We start from the raw sequence: 27,877 nt of genomic DNA, 5'->3' as shown, positions 1-27,877 counted from the left end.
TTATGAAATTAACATTAGCATTATTGGATATAACAATTAATAACGATTTTACAAATAATAAATTGGACATTAATATCTACAGAAAACCAACCCAACACTAAATCATTTCATCCGTGGAACCAAAAGATGGTTACTGTTAATTCTTTAATCAATAGGGCAATTAAATATCTTAAGCATAACACACTAAAATTAAATGCTGAATTGAAGACTATTAAGTACATTGCAAAATTAAATGGATATAATAATTAAACGGTTTAATAGACAAATTACATTTTAAAATAAAGATAAAATTATATATAAGAAAAAATATAAAATTACTTCATAATGATTTAGAAAAAGAATAGAATGTATAAAAATATAATTCAATCTACACTATAGAAACTTTGATAAAATCTATACATCATTCAATTTAAAAACAACACATACTACACATAATAAAACATAACTTTTAAAAATAAAAAGTATCCAACTAAAATTTTAAGTTAGACAAAATTTAGATAAACAAGGCGTATTATAGCTTAAAATGTGAGGATTCCCATTTGGAGTATATCAGTATGACTGAGCATTCGTTTTCTATCAGAGCCAAAGAACACATCAATTGTACAATAAGGGCTATAAAGATTGTTCAAATTTTGCAAGACATGTCTTGGAAACTAAACATAGATATAATCCGATAAATTTATGGAAGTATTAGATTATTCCAATAATTTATATAACAGTAGTAATCTTGAGAAATTTCACATATATAATAATAAATTAATTAATTTGAATAAAAATTTTAACAGATTCATTCAAGAATGATATTTTGCACAAGCAAGTGATGAACAATAATTGTTGGCTAACTTGACCAACTTTCCCACTCCACAATAATCATAATAATGACATACAAAACAGACATTATTTTTACTTTATTGACAATCAGCTGTTATGACTATATTTCAATATGAAAAATTATCCTCCTGAAGATGGCTGAATAGCTGAAAACGGTAGAGGAAATATACCAATTGACTGGAAAGGTATTATATTCAAATTATATTTAATTCAGTATTATATTTAAATTAGAATTTACCAATGGTACCATGTTTACAAAATTTAATTTGTTAAATGCTGATAAAACAATGTCATGGGACCTACTTTGTTACGTCAACAAACTTTGGTATGTAAATATCAAAGGTATGCATCATGATTTGTTGTTTTTTTTTGCAAGCGGAGGACAGTACTATGGTGAGATCCATTGAAGAAAATTGTGAGTTTCAGATAACATTATGAGTAACAATGCTGTGAGACCCTGATGCCGGAAATTTGAATAAAGAACACATCTATCAAGCAAAAATTTCAAATGGACATAATTGAACAAAAAAAAAGATGGATAGTTTTTTGGGATTACAGATTAGTCTCTGAAACAATGAAAACGTTCAGAAGTTAATCTGAAAAAAAGGGGGATAAGCTGCTTTCAAGGGATATCATCAGTAGCCTTTGCTTTACAAATTACATAAAGACTTTATTTGTTGAGTGAAAGTGACAGCTTTCCAACAATCCTACAAATTTTCTAGATGTAGTGCCAAGTGACTATCATCTTTAGCTAGATGAAGATCTGTCCAGGTACCTAGTGCTTTAAAAGTAATCAGGTGTTCACGGATTAAGTTAATAAATAACTGGCTGGGTACCATGGTTAAAGATAAGATTTCTTTGACAATGCTAGTGGTTGATGCAACAGTAGGTAGAAAAATTTTGACACCTCTGACAGGTTTTGATACCTTGTTTATTTATTAATAATTAGACAGTTACAATTTACTTAATAAATAATCTTTTTCATATTTTATAGTAGAATCCCCTAATCTTATTATTAAACAATTGTTTTTTGATATATAGATATAATAACTGCTATATAAGCCTAACATAATTTTGTCTTAAATATTTACTACCAATATATAAGAACTAATAGACTGAATAATGACCTATTTTGTATTAATTATTATAATCTAAACTACCTAAGTCAAATATCATACAAACCTTTTGTACTGGAATCATCAACTAAGAATATTTCTTTTAATAAATGCGACGGTGATCTATTTATAACACTAATAGCAGTTCGAAGAAGTGTACTTAAATGCTCATTATGAAATGGTACAACTACACTAACGGACGGTAAATTTTCCAGGTACAATCTTTTTTTACAACTGTAAACAAAGTAAATATAAAATTTTCATTGTATTTAAAACTATTACAAAATAAATGCCTTGTATAAAAATTTAATATATAAAAAAACAAATAAGCTAAAATTATGATCGACTTTTAATTATAATATTTTTAATTGTAGTAGATGTTTGAACACGTGCCTTAATGCACCTTTCAGTATTCGAAGCATATGCAGCTGGCTCAATAATACTTTCAAATAAATAAAATACCCTTTACTGTGATTAATTATATTTTTATTGCAGTAGAATTAGATACATTTTATTTATTTTATAGTATTAATAACTTTCATATCGTCAGGTTATTTTATTATTATGTTGTCAGATTTAAAATTACATTTTATAATATGATTGAAGTCATTTTATATACATTTACTTTAATATTTTATAAGAAAAGAATTATTTTAATATATTTAAGAACTTATTATTATTAGTTTTACATCTTAAGAACTGAATTGTTTATCATATAAAATTTAGCATTAAACCAAAAAAAAAAGTTTTAATAATTACATATATTTTTACAATAGATATAATACGTATTTCTTCTTATTATAAAACTAGATTAACATATATAATAAATATAATTTACATAAGTAAGAAGAAAGTTATGTAATTTGTTTAACATATGAGACTGAACAGTAGACATATCAAGATAAAATAGTCATGCAGTTAAACCTTAACCCCCACCCATCATATTTGGTCATAAATAAACAGGGCTCACAAGTCCTGATCAATGCATACTGAATGCTTTTTACACATTTGGCTTAAAAATCATGATTTAATGAATTGTTTTCTCAGTTCTTCCACTGAAATTTACAGATAAATATAATCTGTTTATGGTTACCAGCATTTTTATGTGAGAGCAGCAAGATACTGGGTATAATAAATTCAAAGAAAAAGTACTGGAATGAGCAGATTTGACTGACTACAAAGTAGAAGGTCTCTGTCTGCAATCAGCATATTTTATCAGAATAAACAGTGAAATTAGTTGCATTGAACATAAAGAAACTGCCCTATCTAGTACAGTTACAGTAGGTTTTCTAAAGTGACAATGGAATACTTTATTGATATTCTTTGATTCCACAAAATTTGTGCCAGATGGGTACAATATATGTTGTCTGATGAAATGAAAGCAGGAAGAATTCTGATTTTTTGGGAACCTCTGTAATATAACGGTAAAGGTGAGCATTTCTTAAAGACTATTGCAGGTGATGAAAAGTAAGTCTACTATTATAATTATTTATACTATTATACTATTTTATTATTATTTTATTTATACTATTATTATAACCCAGATATTTTTACATGGATTTGAATACTAGATCGTGGATACCGGTGTTCTTTGGTGGTTGGGTTTCAATTAACCACACATCTCAGGTACGGTCGAACTGAGAATGTACAAGACTACACTTCATTTACACTCATACATATCATCCTCATTCATCCTCTGAAGAATTATCTAAACGGTAGTTACTGGAAGCTAAACAGGAGAAGAAAGTCTACTATTATGGCCCAAAAAACATGGATAAAGCCATATTGAATCAACTCTGGTGAAAAAATTGAAGACTTAGGGATTTGTCTTGAAAGACTGTTTCAGCGTTCTCTGGTTGAACTTTTCTATCATTTTTTTTTTTTTTGATGGTACATTTTCAAAAAAAGTTCTATTTCCCTGAGATAAAATATTTATGTGTTATTAAATAAAAATTAACAAAGATAAAAATAAATAAATTGCTGATAATGGAAATTACAGCTGTAATATGATGTAAACTGTAGGATTTAGATCAGATTAACATATTCATGTTAACGATATGCTTTGATCATTCATTGAGATGGCACTATCTCAGAAACAAGATTAACTGAACCATTTCTTTCAAATTAGAAGAGATCAACCTCTGAATTCTAACTGGTTTAATGTGTCAGCTGCTCATGTAATCAATTAATGCTGTGATCTCAACAAACAATGCTGCAATTCCATTCAATGAAGGACAGTGAATTAGTTCAGCGAAAGTTAGTTTTCATGACTGGGAGAACAGTATGATCGTTTTTGGAGTGTAAAATGTTTAAAATAATTTAAAAAATCCTACTAAATATGAAAATTAAAAGAATGATCTAGGCTGGTTCAGGCCTGTGAAAATTAGAGACAAATAAGCTAAGTGTATGTAAGTTTATGAATGAATCAATTTTGAAAAAATAGTGTGTAAAGTTCAACAAAGGAAGACTGAGAGTGTAAAATAAACACTGTTTTGGATGACCCTCTTTTGACAGGAGCTCAAGTGAAATATCAGCAATGAAACTTAAAAATGTAAAAAGGTAGGAGAACAGACAATTCGTTATTGATAGATTATTCTAGCCATTTTCTCAGATTTCAAGATCTTCTACATAAAAGTTTATATTGAATATTAAGTTTAGTTTAGAAACTATATATATAAACTATAAGTTTATATTGAATATTTAGTTTATATTATATTAAGTTTAATATTAAGTTTAAAGTGAATATATTGGTATAAACAAGTCTGGGCCAGATGGATTCCTTTGACTACTACCTGAAGAAAACAAGAAAAATCAAACAATTCTTAATCAATAATAAGTATTAAGGACTGCTGAATTTGGTAATGAAATTTTCCATGAATTGTGATAAAATTACAAAGAAAATGGTAATAAATAAAATGGGACTATTTAATTGAAAAAAAAAAATCAAGCAAACTCTTAATGTACAGTAAGTGAAGCAATGCATTTTGTAGGAACAGAAAGGCCTTTACAAGTTGATTTCATGCTTTGTGTTATAATATTTGAGGACTGTTTCTGGTCCCTTCTGACCTTCAACTGTGATTAAAAGTAAAAAAAAAAGATTTAGTACGGGAGATTTTTTTAAGAGATAGTGAGATCAAAAAAGGTGTTTCTGAATGGACGAAAAATTCAATGTTGGATTTGTATAATAATAAAATTTAAAAAAAAACAGTAAAACAATATGATTAAATTTAAATCATGATTAACATATAAATATGATGGGTTTGTTGAAAACAATGAAAAACATTTTAAACTTATTACTAGCCAGTTTACTTTGTGAATACCATAAAACAGTTTCAAATTTTTTCTCAAAGTTTCAGATTTTTATTATAAAAACAGTTTTACAGGTTTTTTTTTCATCTCATACTGCAATCATTTCAATATTCATGGAAAATAAAACCGTGTTGAATAATTAAACATAAAAGAAAAAAATATAACTTGAACAATAAAAAAAAGAATTATCAAATTACAAATTGTAACTGGATACCACACAACAGATTGTTATTACTATATCTAAAATTACTTTGAACATAATATACATCTTTAAAAGAGAAAAAGATAACATTAATAAATAAATACATATACAGATATCAAAGTTAAAATAAATGTTTTTCCTAATTCAAACAGCAAAACAATTACTTTTAAATCATTGTAAAAAATATTAAATAAAATAACAAAAGATAAGAACTCTCAATTGTAACTAAATTATTATATATACTCTCAGTCATAATAAAACAAATCAGGAAAAATTAAACACAACATTTACTGAATACAATATTATTATATTACATTCTAGATATTATTACAGAACTTAATAAGGCAATTAAATGTGATATTTTAAAACATTACATTCAAAACATTTCCATGTATGACTATATACATAATATATAGATACATAAATTTCCATTCACCCATTTTATTACACATTTATAAAGATCTAAAATATCAAGTACTTCAGGTACCCAGCAACACCAAAGCAAACTTACAATACTAACAATCAAGGTAAAAATGTAATTATTAGAAATATTTCAATTAAATTTTTTTTTCAAGTTAAAACATGGTTTTGAATTAAAAAAAAAGATTTAATGTATAACATTTGAAGTTTATGAACAGGAATATGAAAGTTTCCAATCCAAATTTTGTAGCTATTAAAAATTATCTCCACAACCTTTTGAATGAAAAGAGATGATAAAAGTTTGCCATGAAGAATAACATTTGAGTGATAATACCAGGTGATTCAAAAAGTACTTCACAACTTCAAAAATATATAAAGATTTATTTAGATAACTTACAGATTTAGTAGTGGTCTCATTTTATAACAAAACACATCAAGTTTTGACTCATGTAGTTCATTAGTACCGAATTCAGCCACCAGCAGTCATCAGTGTTGTTACAAATGGATACATTTACTGGTGCGGAACATGTTATCTGTGTTTTGGTTTCACAATTTGCAGTCAACAACTGCAGTTCAACATAATTTTCATAGAGAATACAGTAGGGAGCCTCCTAGTAGGCCTACAATTTACTCTTGGCATCAAACCTTCATTGAGACAGGTTGTTCTGTTAAACATACAAAATCACCAGAACGCCCACACGTCCCTGAAGCTGCTGTAAAACTACTCAGAGAAAGCTTTGCATTTAGTTTGAAGAAATCAATTCGATGTGGTCACCCTGAGACTGGCATTCCACTATTAACTGTTTGGCATTTATTACATAAACGAATGCACTTGAAGCCATACAAACTAACCGTAGTTCAAGCAACACATTATAGATGATGACAAAGCTGCTCGGCTGCAAAATTGTGTGGAAATGATAGATAGACTTGCAGAAAATACATTTTTAGTGATAAGTCAATGTCTCACATCAGCGACAAGGTGAATAACATAACTGCCAAATATGAAGTATCGAAAACCCTCATGAAACTTTGCACTACATTCATAATGCAGTCTTAAGGTCAATGTTTCTTTATGCCCTAAGAAAACAAAGTTTGTACAGTCTGTTCTTTTTCCAGGAGGCAACCATAAACGATATCATTTATCTGGACATGTTTCAACATTTTCTAATTCCTTATTTAGATGATGATCAAGATGGATGCTATTACTATCAGCAACATGGGGCACCAGCTCACGAACACCTAGAAGTCCAAGATTTTCTTAATACTCGATTCCCTGGTCAGCAGATTGGTCATGAAGATCCAATTACATGGCTACCTTGCTCCCCAAATTTGACCCTACAGATTTTTTTTCTCGTGATGTTTCATTAAAGATGGGGTTTGTGTACCACCTTTTCCCATGGACCTTGTTGAGCTAAGACTTCAAATTAATGCTGCAGCTGTAGAGGTAATGTCCAACTTTCCGGCTACAGTCTGGAATGAAATTGACTTCAGGTGGGATGTACGTTGCATTACAAATAGAAGCCATATAGAACCGAAAAGAATGTTGGGTAACAAACTTGATGTGTTTTTCTATGAAATGAGAGCTGAACCGAAACTAAGTTTTTTATGTGCTTTTAAAGTTACGAAGTTCTTTTTGAATCACCCAGTATTTATTAAATATTTAAAATTTTAATTTCTTAACCGATCCAGTTTGATTTCTTCATCTTAAATGCCTTCCAATATTCCTTATAAGTGTTTCTAATGCAATTCTTCCAGGTTCTAATGTACTTAAATATCAGTAATTAATTATAGTTAATGAAAGTTGTAAGTGGTCCCTCTTTGGATGAGCCAAGTTCAAGTTTATTTTTAAACGCCTTATTGAAGATATGAATTAACAAAATTACAAGGAAGAAAATTTTTTAAGGCTAGTGTGAGTTTTTATGCAACCCTTGGGTAAGAAACAAAGAGTCCTTGTGAATTTCTTTAAGAAAAAAGGATCCCATTATCATACTGAACTTTCTAATAAAGTACTCTTCTTCTAGAAATTGGTGGGATGCTATCAGAGATGTGATAAAGGCAGTGGCTAATCCAATTTCCATATCACTCATCAAAGGAAGAAAGAATAAATGATAAAAAAAGGCATGAAGAAAGAGAATATGAATCCATAAAATGGTTGGCTCTGATTACTTCTTCTATCCACCTTTCCATGGATTTTGTTTGTTGGCCTCTTTCCCATTAGATGCTCCATTATCCAAATATTTTTCTCTTACAACATTACTCGTCCATATTTTGCTATTCCTGATTCTATCCAGTGACAGTTCTCCCATTTTGTATCCAATCTCTTCTGATCATCTTTATACCTTACCATCTACATTCAAACTTTTTATTTCTGTTAAATATAGTTGGTGTTTTTTTTTTATTGTTTTTGTAACAATATGTATATTCAGTCAGCCAGTGCAAAACGTTTGTATATTCAGTGTAAAACGTTTGTCATGAGCTGTTAACTTTATTTAAATCTGTATGAAATGCCTATAAAATTACTGACAAGTTTTCCTAACCTGTAAAACCTTTCTTATCATTAAGTATAAAATTACATTTACTCTTCTGATTTTCATAATTACTTATTTTATATATATATATATAAAATAAATACATAATATTATTTATAATAAACAATTACGAATTTTACTTCTTTAATGTGAGTATGAGAGCTAGTATAACAATATGGCAAAATCTGTACTACAATCAATAGTACTGTATTTCTGGGGCATGTTAGAGGATAAGAAAATAAAATAAGTTACACCAAATTGTATAAAAATTAACTGAGTAAATTGATGAAGGTGTCCCCTTAAAACAAAGGCTTAAAGCAATTAAATAAATGAAGAGCTGTAACTTACTCAGAATGTCTAATATCAGGAACAGAACGATCTAAAGGTATCATATCACTTAATAATCCATTAAAACCATTAACTGAATATAATGATTCTTTCATCTCTTCACTGTAGTTTAATGGTAATGTAGCTGGGACACCATGTTCACCATTTCCTGAAAAAGGAAAAAATCTAATTAAATAAATAAATTAGTTACATACATTTTATAACATACTCGCTTTCTTAAGTTTAGACTTCCTTGTTAAGAAAAGACTTTCCTTAATTCTAAGCAAATAATTTTTTTTAAAATCTTATAAGAATTTCCTTGATGTAATTTAAGAATTGTCTTAATAAATATCAAGAATTACATATAAGATTACTTGTGACAGGAATGATAACATGATGTGCATTTTGTAAACATGACAGAACATGCTTTTTTGTGCAATGAACTCTAATGTAATCCACGACATCAGTACTGTTTTACATTTTCAAATATTTCAGTTGTGTACAAAAAATATTGAAGATTTGAATGAGAAAAATTTGGGTCGACAAAAGTAGACAACAAAATTAAATTTGTGAAATAGTTAAAATCACATACTACTGTTTTAAACAGATCCTAATATTAAGAATGATCACAGCCAATGAATTTGCTTTGAACAAAATTGAAGATTGTTATGTAAAAGAAACAATAAAGATAATAACTGAGAAACTGAAAACTTTCTGAACAGTCTGTATAAAAACAGAGTTGAAATAGAAATCTGACAAAAATTCCATACAAAATCTGAAAATAAAACTGAAGAAGTAGGGAAAAAGGTTTTCAAAATTTAATCCAAGAGAATGAGTTACCTGTAATGAGTAGTTATTAAAATTTAGAACATCAAAAGATAAACTGGACGTCAAGTACAGTAAATCGAATCAAGGAGATATCACTCAGAAATCTGACTGTAAGAAAAAATCTGACAAATGATTATGAAACTGATGAAACCTGCCATTTTTCAACACCAGATATGCAACAACTTGTTCTAATTAAGTGGCTGGAATTAATAAACACCCAGTTAAAAACGGAAAAGTGACTACTTAAAAATCTGGAAAAAGGAACCATTTATGAGGAAAATATTTTCCTAACAAATAACAGTAATGATGGCTAAGATAGCAATGATTTAATTCTGACAATTTTATCAGAATATATTAACTTCAATTACCTTGTTTTTGGTTAATTTTAATAAAAAAAAAAACAATTTTCCAAATCCCTTAATCCTTCCTTAAAAAATGAAAATAATGAAACAAAGATATTTATAGTAAAAAATGAAATTAAATGAAACAATTCTACTCATGTCATTGTACTCTGGTGATGTAGCCTACTTACAGTTAGGATGACAGGCATATTTTAAATCTAATTAGGCTGAAGACTGATCCAATCAACAACCCTAATAGATAACAGCAGTCATATCATCTACATAATTCTAACGATACAAATACAATCCACATTGGTCTTAGGTCTTCATATCATCATGTCTCTTGTTCGCAAATAATATCAACTCAGTGTTGGAACTCCAACTTTAGAATGCTACATTTTTACTATTACAGTGTTAGTAGAAAATAATTCTGGTTCAAAGGGTATGATAATGCTGAATATTTCGGATATAAAATGCTCGTCATTCTTTTCAAAATACTGTGTCATTAAAATTGCAGTTTGTGTGGTGCAATTTGACAAGAAATAATTTTACTCCCTTTGTCAATTTTACATCCAACTGGTAATCAAAAACGATCTTCATATAAGAGCACTAGTAGTAACTGCTATATCAAATCGATGATCGAGGTGAAGTGGTAGTCACTTAGTGCCAACAGCGATTTTTAAAAAACAACTTCAAGCTCAATCCAAACGGTTGAATGAACCAAACTGAATCTAACCATTACATGCCATTCGGAATTAATGTATTAATTTGCAACAAATATATACTAAAGGAGTCAATTTCATTTCACTAAATTCAACATTATTAAATTATTGGATAAAAGTGATGACGCTTTATTTAAATTGCTTACAGGATTTTAAGAAAAAATCAACGCATGTATAGTTTTTTTTAATTAATAAATCTTCATTAATATAAATTTTGTTATATATATATATTTTTTTATGTACTTCCTGCAAAAGCAGGTTTTTCATTGAGAATGTTTTAAAGGGAATAGGTACGTGCGAGGTACATGAAATTGCTGTATGTACTGATACACATACAGATAAATATGTGTTCTCATGCATGCGCACACACACTAATAACATATTTATTGCTTTTACAGACTTTTTGAAGAAAAGTACAGTTTTACTTTTGGTGGCATAGTGGGGGTGAGAATGAATTCGCTTTACATTTTTAGGTGTGATGAGTATGAAAATGCCATTCATTTAAACTGGGGTTTCCTTAAATATTTATATACCTATATATGAAATTTTGTGGCTCTGGAAAATCTCCAAACTTCTAGAACAATTTCATTCAAATTTATATGCAAGCATCTAAAATTGTGCATATGTAAATTTGATGAAGATTGGTCAAGCTGTTGTTGAGTTACGCTCAATTTAAGATTTAAAAAATTTGAGTGGGGCAAGTTAGAAGCACGGTTCATTATGATCCTGCAAGTTTGAAGATTGATGTTTCTTTATCTGCGGTATCTATTGTTAGCAATATTAAACCAAATTAAAAAATATATATTAAAGTATAAAAATCAAATTAAACTAACTAACAAAAAGTTAGTCTTCTTGTGTGGAACTGCGCAAATTTTTTTACTTATTTTAATTAATTCCAATTACTTTATTATTTACATTAGTTTTTAATAAAAATTCTTAACTACTTAATATTTATTAATTTCTTTGTGCTAGAGAATTTAAAAAATCACTTCATCTTTGCTTAAATGTACTAGACTCGTTCAAATATTACCCTACTTTTGGCATGGATAATATTAAAAATTTCTTCTGCTATATTTATCAGTGGTGTGAAAGGAATCAGCAGCTACGAAGTTATACTGTATGTGCTGTAAACAGAAATTATCATTCATTTTGATACCTCAAAAACATGCTACTTCTTCTCAAATGCAGCTATCATGTACACTTCCTGGTGAAGTCGCATTTACACTTGCGATTACTTCTGTAGTATCACATGCCATCTATACATTAATGGAGGTAAATCCCTTATAATTAATGAAACAGAACCCGAATCCTTTTGGTAACTGTACTTCAATATGAGTACAGTCGTGTGCTTCGATAATGATCGGTATACTAAATCTCATTAATATATTTTTGGCAACAGAATTCATCTGCTGTATGACGTTTGGGAAAATAATCCAATCTGATCCTTTACCATTTCATCCACGACTTAATGAAATATTTCATGTACAGTAGTAGTATGGGTTCCCAAATTCTCAGCCAACTCTGAAAGCCTCGATCACTGATACATTATAAAAACATTTCCATCCTCTGTCTTGGAGATAGTGTAACAACACTTCTTTTCTTTTACTCGTTTTTGTTAAAAACTTTTAATATAGAAATTCAACAGATTCTTTTTGAAACCTAAATAATTATTTGTAGTATTCATAATTAACTGTTAATTGACCTTTGTCACCGTAATGTTTTCTTTCATGAATATTCATGAAAGCAGCAATTTAAAAAAAATAAACAAACAGAAATTGTAATTAAATGTAGGTTAACTGCACTCTTGTTTGAAGAATAAATATGACTTTCCTAAATTAAAACTAGCCAATTTTTATTCACTCATAATTAAGAATTTATTAATAATTTATCAGCAAATCATGATTAAAATATCATTTTATGAATTGTTTGAAGAAATAAGAATTTGTCAATTGTTAAAGCATCTGTAGAATTTAAAAGATTAAAATGTCTAAAGGAAAATGTCTTTAAATGTTTTAAGAACTTAAAAATGTCTAAGAGAAATTTTTTTTGTTCTAATTAAATATACATTTTTTAGACAAATTTTGACTGAGTGATAAAGACTGAAATTTATTGGTCTAGAAATTCATGTCCTGTTCCTTTTCATATGTCATTGTCACTGCCAAGCTATTTAAAAGTTAGATAAAATAATTAATATTTTAAATACTTGTATAATTTTATTCAGGAGCAATTTTTCATTCGACAGTAAATTTTCTATGGAATCCCAAAATCTCAGTTTTCTTGAATGAAATTTTGCAAATTATTATCAAAGTAATAAGATTTCAAATCTGCATGGTTCTTTCAAGATAATCTTCCAATTGTAGCATTATAAATTGGTCATCAACAAATAAAAAATGAAAAATTATAATAATTGCTACAAAAACAAACAAACATGTAGAGTAATAATCCATAACTTAGCAAAATATCTTTACTTAATGTTTAAGTCACAAAAGCAAGGTATAGTGTTCATAGTACATTTCTGAGTTTATTCATAGAGGAATATAGCAAAGTTCACAAAAATATATTTATAATTCTGTTGTTGGTAGCATTTGAGTCTATCAAGTAATTGTGGTTTGTGAAAAAAGGTTGAAAGAGGATTTTTTTGCATGTTGATCAAGTTTGATTGGAGGTTCTCTTTCGGGTAATAAATATAAGGTGAACCTGCAGGAACATTTAGTAATTCTGACACATACAAATATTTTACAACTGAAATGAAGTTCTATGTGGAAAAGTGTTAAAAAGTCCCTTTTAACTCTCAGTTATTTCAACCAAATCATGCACAACCATTTCAATGTATTAATATATATTAAAATTTTCAATTCTCTGAAAGAAAGCAATCGAGTCACTAAAAACAATTTTTCAAAAACATGTAGTAAAAATGCATAGTGTCGATTAACTTTGATGAAGGAGAGGAGTCAGTTTTAGATGTTCCAGATGCTGTGGAACCAATAAAAATAAACAGAAAAACAATTTACAATAATTATCCAGGCCCTGGATAAAATGATAAATCTTGAGTAAATTAAGATGAAGATAAGATGCCATTATTAGTGGCTAATGACTGAACCAGTCAATGCAATTAAAAAAAAATTAATACCCAGTTAATTAAGTAGTATACGTTTTTAACAATATTTTAAATATCAAAATTTTTAATGCCTTTCTGGTCAGTAAAGAGGTATAATAAATACGTTAAGTTAACAATGAATTTCATTTTAACTGAATAATTCATGCTAGGTCGATAAAATACAACAAACAAATATAAATGAGGCGTACAGAAAACATCAAAATAAAATAAATGAAGACCAAACATGCAATTATAACAAAAAAAAAACAAGAGTAAATGTAGGAAAAATAATGGAAATAAAATAAAAACTATAGCTGTATCAATGAGATAATTAATTAGATCATAAATTTCTTCTATTATTTTTATAACTTTACCTAGTGTTATTTATATAACTGGGTGTTAGTATCCCATACTAATACTCACGGTCTGCAAAACCAAAGTTTTGAAAAATACAAATATTTTTGCTTTGTAAAAATAACTGACAACACAATTCAAAAATTTTATTAATTAAAATGAATATAATTAATTAAAATTAAAAGCTCTCAGTGCGGGCTAATTACTGCAGTTAAGAAAAAGTCGAAAATCCAATTTTTTGGGGATTTTGGGATTTTTGGACACTTTTGACTCTGTGAGTTGCAATCAAAAGTGGAGGTGCACAAGTAGATGTTACAACAGTCCTAAATCCAAAATTTCAACATCTTACAGCTAATTGTTGTTCAGTTATGTATGTACACATATACAGATATTACGCCGAAAACTAGTTAAAATGGATTCAGGATTGCTCAAAATAGATATTTCCGTTGAAATATGGAAACCGAAATTTTTCACGATCACAATAATTCCTTTATTTCGTACAAGGAAGTAATAACAACTATTCCATACCCGGCTTACTAAGAAAAGTGAAGGATGAAATAGTTTCATATCGCCATCTTCACCGATCCAAATAAAACAGCTTTTGGATATCAGCTTACCCAGTCCACCAAAATTCAGGTAAAAAAAGTGATTTTAAGTAAATTAAAATCAAGATTGCGAACATTTTTTTCATTTTGGGGGTTCCCATACTCGAGTAGAAACGGTCAGGTAAAATTAATTTTTAATACAATAATCTGTAAGTGATGATACTAAATTTAAAAAAGAACTTTTTAAAGTTGTTTAAAAAATACTGCAAAATTCTACATAAACGAAGTCATTTTTTTTTTTAGGAAGGGTGTGTAAGTTTTTAGCTATTTTTTTTTCAAAATACTAAAGAATATGGGCTATCGAAAAATTAAGATTTCTAACATTTTAATTGTAACGGGTAACCTGCGAGATGGATTTAAAATCAATTTTTTTTTCAATTTAAAAAATATTTTCTGTTACCACAGACCATTGGAGTGAAACGGGAAAACATTTTTTAAAGTCGTTTGAAGAATTATGGATGTAGAAAATATAATGTAAAAAACTCCCGTTAACTCCTTTTCTGAAGCAAGATGTACGAGGTCTGTTCAGAAAATAACCGAACTTTATTTATTATTAATTTTCCAGATTACTGATCCTTGCTCCTTTCAAATTTCCCCTCCACTAGTCACACACTTTTCCCAGCGGTGTTTCCAGTTCGCAAAGCAGTCCTGGATAGCTTAATTTCAAACGGTCCGTGACAAATTTGCTTTTGTCATCAACAGTCTCAAAACGGCATCTTTTTATCATCGACTTTAATTTCGGAAATACGAAAAAATCCCAAGGTGCCAGGTCTGGCGACTAGGGAGCACAGTCATCTGATTTCGGTACAAAGCTGAGTGTGCGGGCGCATTGTCGTGGTGAAGAAGCCATGAGTTGTCTCGCCACATTTTGGTTTCTTTTTGAGGATTTTTTCACGTAACCGTTGTAAAACGTCTTCATAGTACGCACGATTCACTGTGTCAATTCGGGGCAAGAATTCAAAATGCTCAATTTCATTAAAATCGAAAAAGACAAAGAGCATCATTTCGACAACGGATCGAGACTGACGTGCTTTCTTGGGGCGTGGAGATTCTTTGCCGATCCATTGTGACGATTGGACTTTTGTCTCGATGTCGTCGCCGTAAACCTGTGCTTTGCATGAATGTTTTATCCTCATCGGCTTGTTCAAGAAGTTGCCGACTAACGTCCAATCGATGTTCTTTTGGCACTTCGGTCGTCAAACGAGAAACAAACTTTGCTGCAACTCGATGTACGTTTAATTTTTCCGTCAAAATGTCGCGGCCAATCGAGATGCTAACTTCTTCTACAAGTTCTCTGACAGTCAATCGGCGATTTGCACGCACCATCGTTGATTTTACGAACGCGGGTGTCATCCGTTGAAGTCGAAGGCCTTCCTCATCGAGAATCATTTCCGTAAACTTTTTTCAAAAGTTGAAACGTTTCTGTAAAAGTTTTCCCCAGTTTCACGTTGTATCGTTGCTCCCGAAAATCGCTACTAACATTTAAAAATTAAAATAACAGTAACACGAAAACTAAACGAGATATCAACAATCCAAGAACATGCCGTTACGGAAAAGATTGGACGGACGCAATGCTGCCAACCGTACGTCACTAAATATCTCCGTTAACGCGTAATTACAAATGTTTGGTTGAACAAACCTCGTACCTAAGAAAAGTAAAATATTGTAATTTTTTTGGTTGGGGGTGAATATTAAACGATAAGTTTTGGTAATGTGATATTTACAAAAAAAAACTTCAACTTTTATAAGAAAAATGTTTTGCTAAAGTGACCCGGTAAAGATTTAAAATTTTATTCAGGCCAAAACACCCCCACCACTTTTCAAATTTTTGCAAAAATGTAGTACATTCTTTCCCCTTAAGGTACAAAGTTTGAAGAAAATCTGTCTATAGGATCCAGAGTAACAAGACCAAATACAGGCTAACATACACGTACAGTGCGAACGACGAAAACGAAAATAAAAGCTTGTGTTGGAGAAAGTTGAGACTGCATTACCAAACCTGAAAACATTTACACCCATCTAATAGGACAACAATAATAATAGTAATCGTTGTACTTTTATTTATGCACGTTTAAATTTATTAAAGTTTTTATGTTTTATTAGATATAATTCATTATTACGTAATTAATATTAATAATTCAATAAATAAAATTGCAAAAACAAAAATTGTAATGCTCTTTTTCCCAATTAATCGTGCCACTTAGTGTGGTGTGACGCATTATCGATAACAACCGCTGGATCATGGAGGGGGGAGAAAAGACCAGAAATTAATTTTTCAATGCCACTTCATGAAATTGTTTTTGACGCTATCGTGATAGTCGCCGCGTTTGAACACCTTTTCCAAGTTACCATCGCGTTCGGAACGAACCCCATTTCTTTCCCAGCGTGGATTATGATTAACCCATCACCTTTATTAATCGGTACTTTTACTCTTGCACCACTATCATCCGATCACGATTTTGTCGTCGAATGGGCCGTTAAAAACACACGATTCGTCCAAATAAACAACCGAAGAATTTCATTTTTTGCAATCTGTAATTTTTTAAAAATATTCTATCTCTTCCACCGGATGTCTTCTTTCTCAATCAAATGTTTCCTGTCGATATCAGTTTTACACCGCTTAAACCCTAACTCTTTCAGGATAGTTGCTAGTGTAGTTCTAGAACCTTTAAATTGAATATTCTTTTGAAGTTTATGAACTGTTGTAGACAGTTTGTTATGTTTTGCTTTAAACTCGTTAACTGTTCTTCTTACAACGCCTTGATCAGAACTGTTTAATCCACTAACCGGTTTTGAATGTAGTTTATACTTTTTTGGTGCGCTGAATGAGCACAACTGGGATTTAGATTTAAGAAGATCCTATTTTTCGTTTTGGAGTTATTTTGAATCGCACAAGCTGCAGCGGTTCTTACTTCACATTTCTGAATACGTATTAAATGTTTGTCATTTTCCTAATTTTATAGGTTCTTTCTTCATAAAATCATATACATTATTAACTATTTCACAAGCTTGACTACGGGGCATTTTATTTTTAATTGTAGATTTTCAAAAATGGTCAAAAAAAATAAAAAATTCACTAACACAAAACGCAAATAATTATTTGCGTTTTTAATATTATAATATTACAAAAATTACTTTATACTTTTTAGTCGTACTCTAATCAAATTATTATCATACGCTAAACAAAATTTCATTGATCGGTAATGTCAAGAAGTATGTTAAACTAAGGATGCAAGATTTGATGACAAACATGAAAAAAAAAACATTGCGAGTTAAAGAAAAGCAAGTAAAAAAACATGCCTACTCATTAATGTACAAAAAACATTAGCTAACACGCCACACATAACAGAAGGAAACAATTATACCCCTTCGTATCGGGACACCTAAAGAATTACTAAGATCGGTTTATTGAAAATGAAAAATAAACATTAGTGTTGAATATTAGTAGTGCCAAAAAACAAAATTACTGAGCTATTGTATGAATAAGCTATTAATAAATTATTATAATTGGTAGGGTACAGGCCTATTATTTAATGATGATGTTTATCAACAACATTAATACCCAACAAGTGCATATAAATATAACTCAAGTGAAATATTTTGATAACCTTTATTTGTATAATGTGGTCATTCATTTTATGACTTGCTTGATGTAGGCAGTGTAAATATTAGTACTATAAACTATTGGTTTTTGTACTGTAAAAAGCAAGAACTATTTATAAGTACGCTAAACAGTTTTACAGAAATTATCGTGTGAAATTAAACAAGATGATCGTAAAATTAATGGCGGAAAGAATTTTTGCTATTTGTGAAAATAGTTAAATACACTTTATTACAGAAAACTCCGTTTCTAAATGAGCCTAATGTTACCAGAAAAGAGTAATACAATGATTACAAATGAAATATACACTTTCGATTAAGAGTCGATTACTTACATTATTATAGGGAAAAATTCTTACGCTTTTATTTATAAATGTTCCCGTTTGTTAACACGCAAGATGTCAACACGGTAGTCGAATTCGTCCCAAACACGTACAAGCGTATGCCGGTCAGCAGCATTTGTGATGCGTTAAGCCGTCGATATCAACTGGAAGGGGTGATACAAAAACTTTGTCTTTTACATAACCCGTAAAAAGTACTCGCAAGGCGTTAAGTCTTGACTACGCGGTGGCCAAGGCTTTTGGCCGCCGCGCTTTTGGTACTGGAGGCTAAACAGGAAAAAAATTAAGAAGCCAAGCAGATAAATCAACATAAACTTTAAAAACTTTCCTGAAAAACCATATTATTTATTGTATTCACATACACCAGTTTAATTTTTTATAAGCTATCAAAAGTGTATATTTCACTGGTAATCACCATGTATAATGCCCTGCACAGCAACCGTCTGCATCGTGCAAGCAAGCCTTTATTTTCATCTACATATGCACAAACATCCATCTGGCAGCAACAGAATTTTTGGGCTCTGTATCATTAGCACAAGATTTTTTTCGCAGATTAATTAAATTTATTAACTATTTCTTTTTTAACATCACCTTAAGAAGCAAAGCTTAAAAAAGCCGTTTTTTAAGATTTTTTTCACCTATCTACATACTTTCCCATTACAGCTGTAGCTACCATAAAAAAAGTATTATTCCATATTTATTTTGAAAATGGTGCAATTAAATAATTTCTTTAGTAAAATTATTTTGCACATTTTAAATGGTACTTTTTTAAATTTTTTTATTTACTTAAGAAACCTTGGATAATTATCATCGCATACAACACAGTAAATATAATTATATAAAAGCTGCAAAAGTAATACTGTAAAGGGATCCTGTCTAACTTTATGTACGGTGATAGGAGGATGTAGATGGTCTTCACTGCTAGTAGAAGGATTTGCGATATCTATACCAAATTAATAAAATAGAATTCTAATAACTAAAAATTTACAATAATTTATTTAATTCTTTAGTAACAACAATTTCAATTAACTTCTTTAGGAACTGACACTCTACAGTTTCAAAATGTTAAATAAATTTGTTGGTGTATGAAAAATACAGAGCCTAACCTAGATTTGAACCCTAAACTTTCTTTATGGTTGTAAAGTGAGAATAACGTAAGTTATCTTTCATGGAAAGACAATTTACAACACCAGCAATAAAGTGAAAGTCTGTCATCAGTGTAAGGTTAACATCATCAAATGCAGTAATAGTATTAAACGATCTTTCATCATGTAAGGCATCTGTTAGCGTGGTAGGTAACTCAAGTATTCATTACGCATAACTTAGAGCAAAGCACCTGTTCAAAATATGGAGCACTGATAACATAATACAAAGGCTGCACACCGAGGGCACGTTCTCTGAATATTAAGCAGCTGTAAGTTAATAATAATTAGGTAAATTCTAAATTCCATACAAGGAATATGCTCTACTTCATAAATGAGAGACAGTTTCAAAATAACACCTAGAAATGCAATTTAATCACTAGTAACACAATTTAAGCGTTAACACTTTATGTTCTAAGTTTTGAATTATAAAACTTAGTTAACCCTTCATGTTAACAGTTCAACTGTTTGCTTGTTGTCCAGATAACGCTATTTATTTTTTAATACCAACAGTAATTATTTCTGATTAATGTCTACAAGTAGTGGGAAATATCTGAGGAAGGAGTTTTACTTTCACAGAGTCTGGAAGTACAAATATTACTGCTAGATTTTAAGGGGAATACAGAACACAGACTAGTTAAGACTCAATGAATTAAATTTTTTCCTTGACATTGGTCATCTTATGTTATCCTCCCTCCAGTCTGTTGAACATCATTACCCCACAATTTACATTACATTTATGGCTAAAAAAGGACAGTATTACGAAATTTATAACCCAAATTCATATTCATTTCATAATTGACTTCTAACTTACGTTTGTACAAGTCTGATTACATCATCATACTGTTATTTGGATTTTTTCATATTTATTTTTAAAATTATATCAGTACGTTATTAGTAAGTTATTTGAGCAGTGTTGAACTGTTATTGTTACCGTTAAAGTAATTATAATTCAGCATCATTATGGATCTTCCTGCACAGTGTTTGTACAGTTTGTTTAATCAAGAGATAAAATGAACTGTGTTAGTTTTAAAATTTTGGTATTTTACCAGAACATTAACTAGGTAATCAGGTGCATGACTTGGTATTAAATATTTCAAATGACCGAGATGTAGAATGGTAGCAGCATTAAGAAAAGGTACTGCCAAGTCGATATACAAATGCCGTCTAATACATGGTTGCAGGGCTCCAAATTAAGCCTTGATAAAATTTTAAATGTAACATAAAAATCTTATAATCTTTAAAATATTTTTCCTGAAATGCTAATGCATTCTTCTGCCAGAAATGCGCACAAAATAAATGGGAAAAATAATGGAAGACAACTGTATCGACCAATCAACAATTACTGAAGCAGTCGCATTACAATTTATCGTTATATTGAAGTATTACAATGGATATTTCAACATCAGCTAAGAATTATGAAGAACTAACACCGGAGGTAAAAATATGCACATAATTAATGCTGGGTTAATTCATAAAATAAAATTACATTCGAATTATCACACTTTGTGTTAGTGTGGTATTAACCACTGAAAATTATCTCAGTAATACTAAGTTATAGAGGCAAAATAAATGCTAGTGTCAAAAAAAAACTATATAGAAATTAATGTCACACTGTACCTGTTCTAGCTAAATCTTTTTTCATTTGATCATAAGCATGCCAGTCTATCTTCTTTCCACCATATTTATTTCTAGTTTTTTTAAGCAATTCGTTATGCGCATCACCTACATGCGGAACAGGCTCAACGGCTTTTAACGAAGAGTATTTCCTATTATCTTTTGGTGGTCTCATACGGTGAAAAATGATTACGGTTACAAGAATCGTTAATAAAACAAGTAGTAAAAATTTTACCAAACTTTTTATACTTCGTTTCATATTAGTTTAGTTTAATTACAAAAATAAACATGAGTGGTATACGTGTTGGCACTTCAATTTCAAGTGTTTTAGGTTAAAATATTAACGTTAGTACAAAGAAAATAAATGCATTTTTAGAGAATAAAAAATAATTAAAAGTTAATTTCAGTGCAGAATCTTACGCAACTAAACTGATAACAAAACAAAATTACGCGGACTATAAAACGTCACAAGCCATAAACCTTAATAGCGAATGAATACAATTTACAAATTTACAACTACTAAACAATCCGTTCCCAGTAATCATGTTTGCCAACTTAAGAGATGAGACAATAACAAGCTTGAAATGAAATTTAGCGATACGTTTAAAAAAATGCATATATACCGAAAATCATTTAAGACTTAATATTCTTTTCTTTTTCTTAACCTTTTTTTTATTAATCTTATAAACAGTTGGGAAAATTGACTTTTATTCCTTCCTTTGTATTATAACGGGTACGACTTTATTTTTGTTCATAAATAGTTTATTTACGATCGGTTCCCTTAGTAGAACCACTAACAAATCGTATAACAAAAAAAATCATATGAACCGGGGTTTTAATGTACTCCCATAATAATTCAATCAATATTTAAGAATAAACAAAAAAATGACTAAAGTTATCAATTACCTAAGTTCTGAAAGTCCAAAAATACATCCGCATTCATTTCGCGGTTCACAAAAATAAACAGATAAATAAGAATAAACACGCGTGTACAGACGTACATAAATAAGTAAGCTCAGCAAATGTCATTAGTGATGGTACACATAGTAACAAGAACAATTTAACAATTATGAAATTAGTAAATAAGTAAAAAAAATAATGATAATAGTAATAATAGCATTGGAGATAATAATTGCAATATGTCATCTGTATTGCCCGAAGTCTAACAAGTGGAGACGTTACAACCTTCGGATGTTCTGAAGTTATCAAGTACAGTAGATTGATTGCTAGGTGGTTGACGTGATTTTCTAAACACCGTTGGTATTGAACTGTATGTTTCACAACCTCACGAACAGTTCTAGGTATTTGTGAATTTCATCGTTACGTGTGAACTATGGCATCTCCGCAATTGTCCTCGTTACCTTGTTTTAGAAACGTTGTATGACGTCGATGGTACTTTTACTTGTTGTTCCCCACAACTCTACACATTTCAACTCTCACATTTTATTAGACAATGTGAGATGTGAGTTTCTCCTCAGTAGCCAATTCAGTTCTCTATATTTCGCGTTCAGTTATTTTCTTTTCTCCTTCATGTGATCTTTCTAGGTCAAACGCCAATCTAAGTGCAAACCAAGGTACCGTACAACTCTGATTTCGGGATCAAAACACCGCCCAGGTTTCCATTGGGATAGTAATCTCTCTTCATTGCAACTTCTTATGTGATGTGCTTCGATTTATTCTGGTTAACTTTTATCTCCCAATTCTTTAGCCATGCGCAGGTAAGGTCTAACCCCGATAGCAGTACTCTACAGGTTAGTCCAGGGTCTTTTTCAACAACAAGGATAGCTGTGTCATAGGCGAATGAAGGGACGGTACAATTTTCCAGGGTTGGGAGGTCCGCATTGAATATCGAATACAACACAGGACTTCAGGGACAACAGCCTTGTGGGACACCAGACCTGATGTCGAAGAATCTCGGTAATCTGATTTGGGAGTTCGTGAGGAAAGGTAGTATGGTTGAGCAAGTTTTAATTTTAATTTAAAGATTAGACCAGGCAACCAGACCTTGTAAAAGGCCTGTTGGATTTCTAAGAAGGCCATCAAACAGAATTTTCTTCCTCTAGACATCCACTGATGACTCTGACGGCTCTACGTGATTGTTCCATGGTGAAGTGGCCGTTTCTGAACCCAAATTGGTGGTTCGGAATAACTTCCTCACGTCCTAAAACCGGCCAAAGCATGCAAACCAACAGCTTTTTAAACAATTTAGACATGAACGGTAAGAGACTAATTGATCTGTGAAAAAAACTTCAAATGCAGCTTTCCCTGGTTTCAAGATCATTACCACCCGAGATACCTTGCACTCCGCTGAAGAGTAAGACGTTCGCAGGATAGCATTGAAGAGGTCTTTAATGTACGTGATGCCCTTAAGAGGGAGCATAACCAGCATTTTGTATGTTACTAAATCAAAACCTGAGGCTTTCTTCAGTCGCCTTCTCAGATTGATTAACTGCAGTAATTTCCTTGTCGAGATTGGCTTTGGAAAGCTGACTGGTATTGAGTTCTCAAGAAGTCTTTAATTTCTCTGTCATCAAGACCCTCTTCATCATGCGATTAAAATGTTTTGTCTAGGTGTGAAGTAAATAGATCGGCTTTCTCTTTATCATTTTTTACTCATGACCAATCATGCCCCTGTAATGCAGGTAACGTCAGTGCGGGTTGTCGAAACATGTTTGTTGAAACCTGAGACTACGTTCAGCTGTAGAATACAGTTCCTCAACATTCTTTTCCAGTTTGTTGTCTACCAGATCTTTCACGTTCCAGTCCCCTCCAAACAATAAACTTGGAAGTTAATGTTATAAAATATTTGGAGAGTAACTCGTTCGTTGTAGTGTGACGAGGATGATAGTACACCACGGACAGTCTTATGATGTCCAGTCAGTTTGTAACCTCAACAGTAGTCACTTAAATCTGGTTAGGATAGAAACCAGGGAGTTGGTGATGTCGCAGAGAACTCCTTACCAGCACCGCAGTTTCCATATGAACTCGTCCTGGGTGATTTGTCATATACATTGAGAAACCTCCAAGTTTAAGGTAATTACGGCCTGTGAAGTGCATCTCTGATATCAGTATCACGTCCAGGAAATCGGTAATTGCAATAGCTTCCTTTTCTTCCCGCCCAGATATTAGACCATTAATGTTTTATGCAACAATAGGATAAATCCTGTCATTAACAAATTTTCGACAGTATCTGAGTAAGTAAGCTTATTAGACTTCCTACCTGTTGAACAAGGAAATCTATATTTTAAAAAAGCTCCTGTAATCCCTCCACACTACTCTCACCACTATGGCCAGCTACTGCAGCATATGTTTGGCGGAGAGTCTCAGGCTTCGTGCCGACATACCCAGGTTTTATATCCTAGCATGGGGAAATTGTCATCATCAAACTTGAGGCTGGATGCTCTATGACCAGTGGTACTGATCCGTGAGGTAAACTGTGAGCTTGGGATCGTTTTTTAGCTTTGTTTTCTCTTTAATATCTCTTTGTACATTCTGCAATTCCGATAGTTTGCCGGATGGTCGGATTAACATAAAGCACAGATTACAAAAGTGTTTCTGTACTTCCTGGGGCAATCGGTTGTTCTGTGGCCTTCTCCATACTTCACGCAGCGGCAGGGCCTCATGCAGTTGTTCTTACCGTGCCCATACTATTGGCATTACATGCATCTCATGAGGCCTGTAGGTTTCCGTGGTGTTCTGAATGACATGCTGCAATTGCATGTATTTCAACTATAATATACTTTTATTCGTCTCCTGCGGTTCCAGGTTCACTAAAATTGTTGCTGCCGGCTCTTTGGTTATTCTGTGGCATGCATTTATTATGTCTTTCATACCTACGCCCGTGTCGTTCAATTTCTTCCCTGAACATCTCCAGTGGGATCGACTGCAGATGTCTTATCACCATCTTATCACGAGCAAAAGGCTCGTTGGTCTCTTTTGTAGTGAAGGTATGACCTATTAATTTGTGTTCACGAACTAGATCTTGTATACTTTTATATCATCAGAAATTATTTTAAGTTATTTCCCTCCTACCAATTGTATATTGTAATCTCCCTTGCCAACGACCGTTTTCAGCAGTTCGCATAACCGAAGCACATTATTTATTCCATAAAGTACGACAGATGGAGGTTTGACGAATTCCACTTTATTCGTAACATTTGTGTCCTTTAGACTGCTAACTCTACTTGATAATAGTAAACCTCCAATGATGGGATTCTGACTTGTGTTTTGCTTTCTTGGCATAGGTATGGTTCACCATGGACAGATTGAAATTCCATAACCACAGAGTCGTTATCACTTGAATTTCCTCATAATTTGTTCGCTATGTCATCTCTGATTAATTTTCTGCGAGCCATCCTCCTCGGTCTCTATTTGATGAAGTCAGCGAACCAAGCGTTCGAGATGATTGCAATTAACCTCCACAATTAGACGTCTCATCGTCGATTGTATAAACTGGCATAGAATCCATTGTTTAACCTAAAGGTTAATCAAACCGAAACCGGAATATAATTCACACACAGAATATAATTCGCACAGTATATAAAGGAATATACTTCTTAAAAGTTTTTAGTTATCTCTTATAAGTCCACGAATAACATCAACAATAGTCCCGCACAAATAAAAAACTCGCAGATCTATTTAAAAAATCCACTCAAAATAAATTAGACTAACTCTAAAAAAACAGTTGTATTAAAAAAATGTATACGCCTTAAAAAAAATAATAAATTCTAATTTCCTTATTAAAGATTAAAATTATGAAAATACAAATTTGAAGAACGTTAAAAGAAAACTGTCATATTAACTTTTTGTATTTAGTGTAAATCTCAAGTAAAGTAATTTTTTTATATTTATTTTCTCTCTCTCTCTCTCTCTCTCTCTTGTAGATCTGTCTTATGACAGATTGGATGATCACAAGAGCATAATCCAGTCCACCGGACTGATCCAGTGGTTAACTCGTCATCGCATTTCAGCTGATTTCAGAGTTGAGAGTTCTAAGGTTCAAATTCTAGTAAAGGCAGTTACTTTTATACGGATTTGAATACTAGATCGTGAATACCGGCGTTCTTTGGTGGTCGAGTTTCAATTAACCATACATCTCAGGAACGGTCGACCTGAGACTGTGCAAGATTTATACTTCATTTGCATTCATACATATCATCCAATGAAGTAATTAAATAAAACTTTGGATAGTTGTGAACATTGCATTCCGACATTTTAATTTTCAACCAATTTCAACGCCATTTCTGTGCAGGTATGCCTCCCAAAAAACGAGCAATCGGTCGTTCTACGTCTCAAGCACGAATGAAAAAGGCAACACGCGCATCAGAAACAAACGAGCAACGAGAAGTGAGATTGGAATCCAATCGAGAACGTAACGTTCGAGCCCGTTCATCAGAAACAAACGAGCAACGAGAATCCAGACTGCAAACCATTCGAGTGAGCACTGCTCGAACCAGAACAACCACTCAGGCTGATTTGAATCTAAGTGCATTCCATTACGATGCTAATTATAATTACAGCATTCATCCAAGTGTGGTTATTGGAAAAAAGGATGAACTATGCACATATTGTAGTGCATTCAAATTTAAGAATGAAGCACCAGGAATGTGCTGTGCTGGTGGAAAAATAAAATTGCCAGAATTACATCCACCACCTAATATTGTTGTACGTTATAATAAACATTATGCTTTGCGAATAAATTTTTTTTTAGTTTTTATTCCTGTTCGAATTGAATAATTATAGGTATGACAGGACAACGTCTGACGGGTCAGCTATTTATGTTAATAAATACTAAATTAAGTTTAACTAAAGTTAACACAACATTCACTGACTCTTAGGCGGTACCCTTATGCCGTTCATCCGATAGCGATGAAACTTTGGTGAGTTGCTGTGCGCACGTCCGCTAAGGTTTCTGGATTAGTTTGGACCCGCTATGTGACGCTGGAGTCGAGATAGTTCGAAAAATTTTATCTATGATCCGATTTGGCTCATATTCAGAATATATATTAGTTACGTGAAAAGAAATATTTTTGAAAAAAATGGACCCGCTAGGTGGTGATGAGGTAGATATATTTCGAAAAATTGTAGTTATAGTCCGATTTGACTCATGTTCAGAATATATATTAGTTACGTGAAAAGAAACATTTTTTCAAAAAAAAAACCCGCTAGGTGGCGCCGGTGTCAAAATATTTACGAAAAGAAACAAATAAACAGACCGCTGTAGACTATTTTTCCAGTATAGGCTAAAGGGAAAAGTTAATGGTTAAACTTGTGAAGTTCCATAATGTTCAGTTTTTTAATGTTTAATCAAACTTCCAATTGTGTTCATTTAATCTGAATATATATATATATTCACAAATCTAGCAATAGCAATGCATTACCGGGCCTACTAAATAAATTTATTAAAATTATGCTGAATTATATTATAAATAATTTTTTTTCAAAAGTTCTTGAAGGAAAACTATGCTTTACAATGTTGGTCAGCATGTAGCACTTTGA

The 27,877-nt window shown here is 31.3% G+C and overlaps 1 protein-coding gene across 2 annotated transcripts in view; it reads right to left on the bottom strand.

The window, feature by feature from the left end:
- The window catches only part of LOC142332200 (N-acetylgalactosaminyltransferase 6-like), an 82,716-nt gene extending 60,818 nt beyond the window's left edge, over positions 1 to 21,898 (bottom strand). For both annotated transcript variants that reach the window (XM_075378489.1, XM_075378488.1), the window contains exons 1-3: positions 21,383 to 21,898; positions 8,754 to 8,901; positions 2,014 to 2,180 (exon numbers count right to left, since the gene is read on the bottom strand). In XM_075378489.1, coding sequence (XP_075234604.1) covers positions 2,014 to 2,180; positions 8,754 to 8,901; positions 21,383 to 21,638 — 571 coding nt within the window. In that variant the 5' untranslated portion in view covers positions 21,639 to 21,898. The remainder of the gene's footprint in view (positions 1 to 2,013; positions 2,181 to 8,753; positions 8,902 to 21,382) is intronic.
- Between the last annotated feature and the right edge of the window lie 5,979 nt (positions 21,899 to 27,877).

Source organism: Lycorma delicatula, chromosome 11 (assembly GCF_047948215.1).
Source record: "Lycorma delicatula isolate Av1 chromosome 11, ASM4794821v1, whole genome shotgun sequence".
Lineage (NCBI taxonomy): Eukaryota > Metazoa > Arthropoda > Insecta > Hemiptera > Fulgoridae > Lycorma > Lycorma delicatula.
This window is presented reverse-complemented; position numbering and strand designations above follow the sequence as displayed.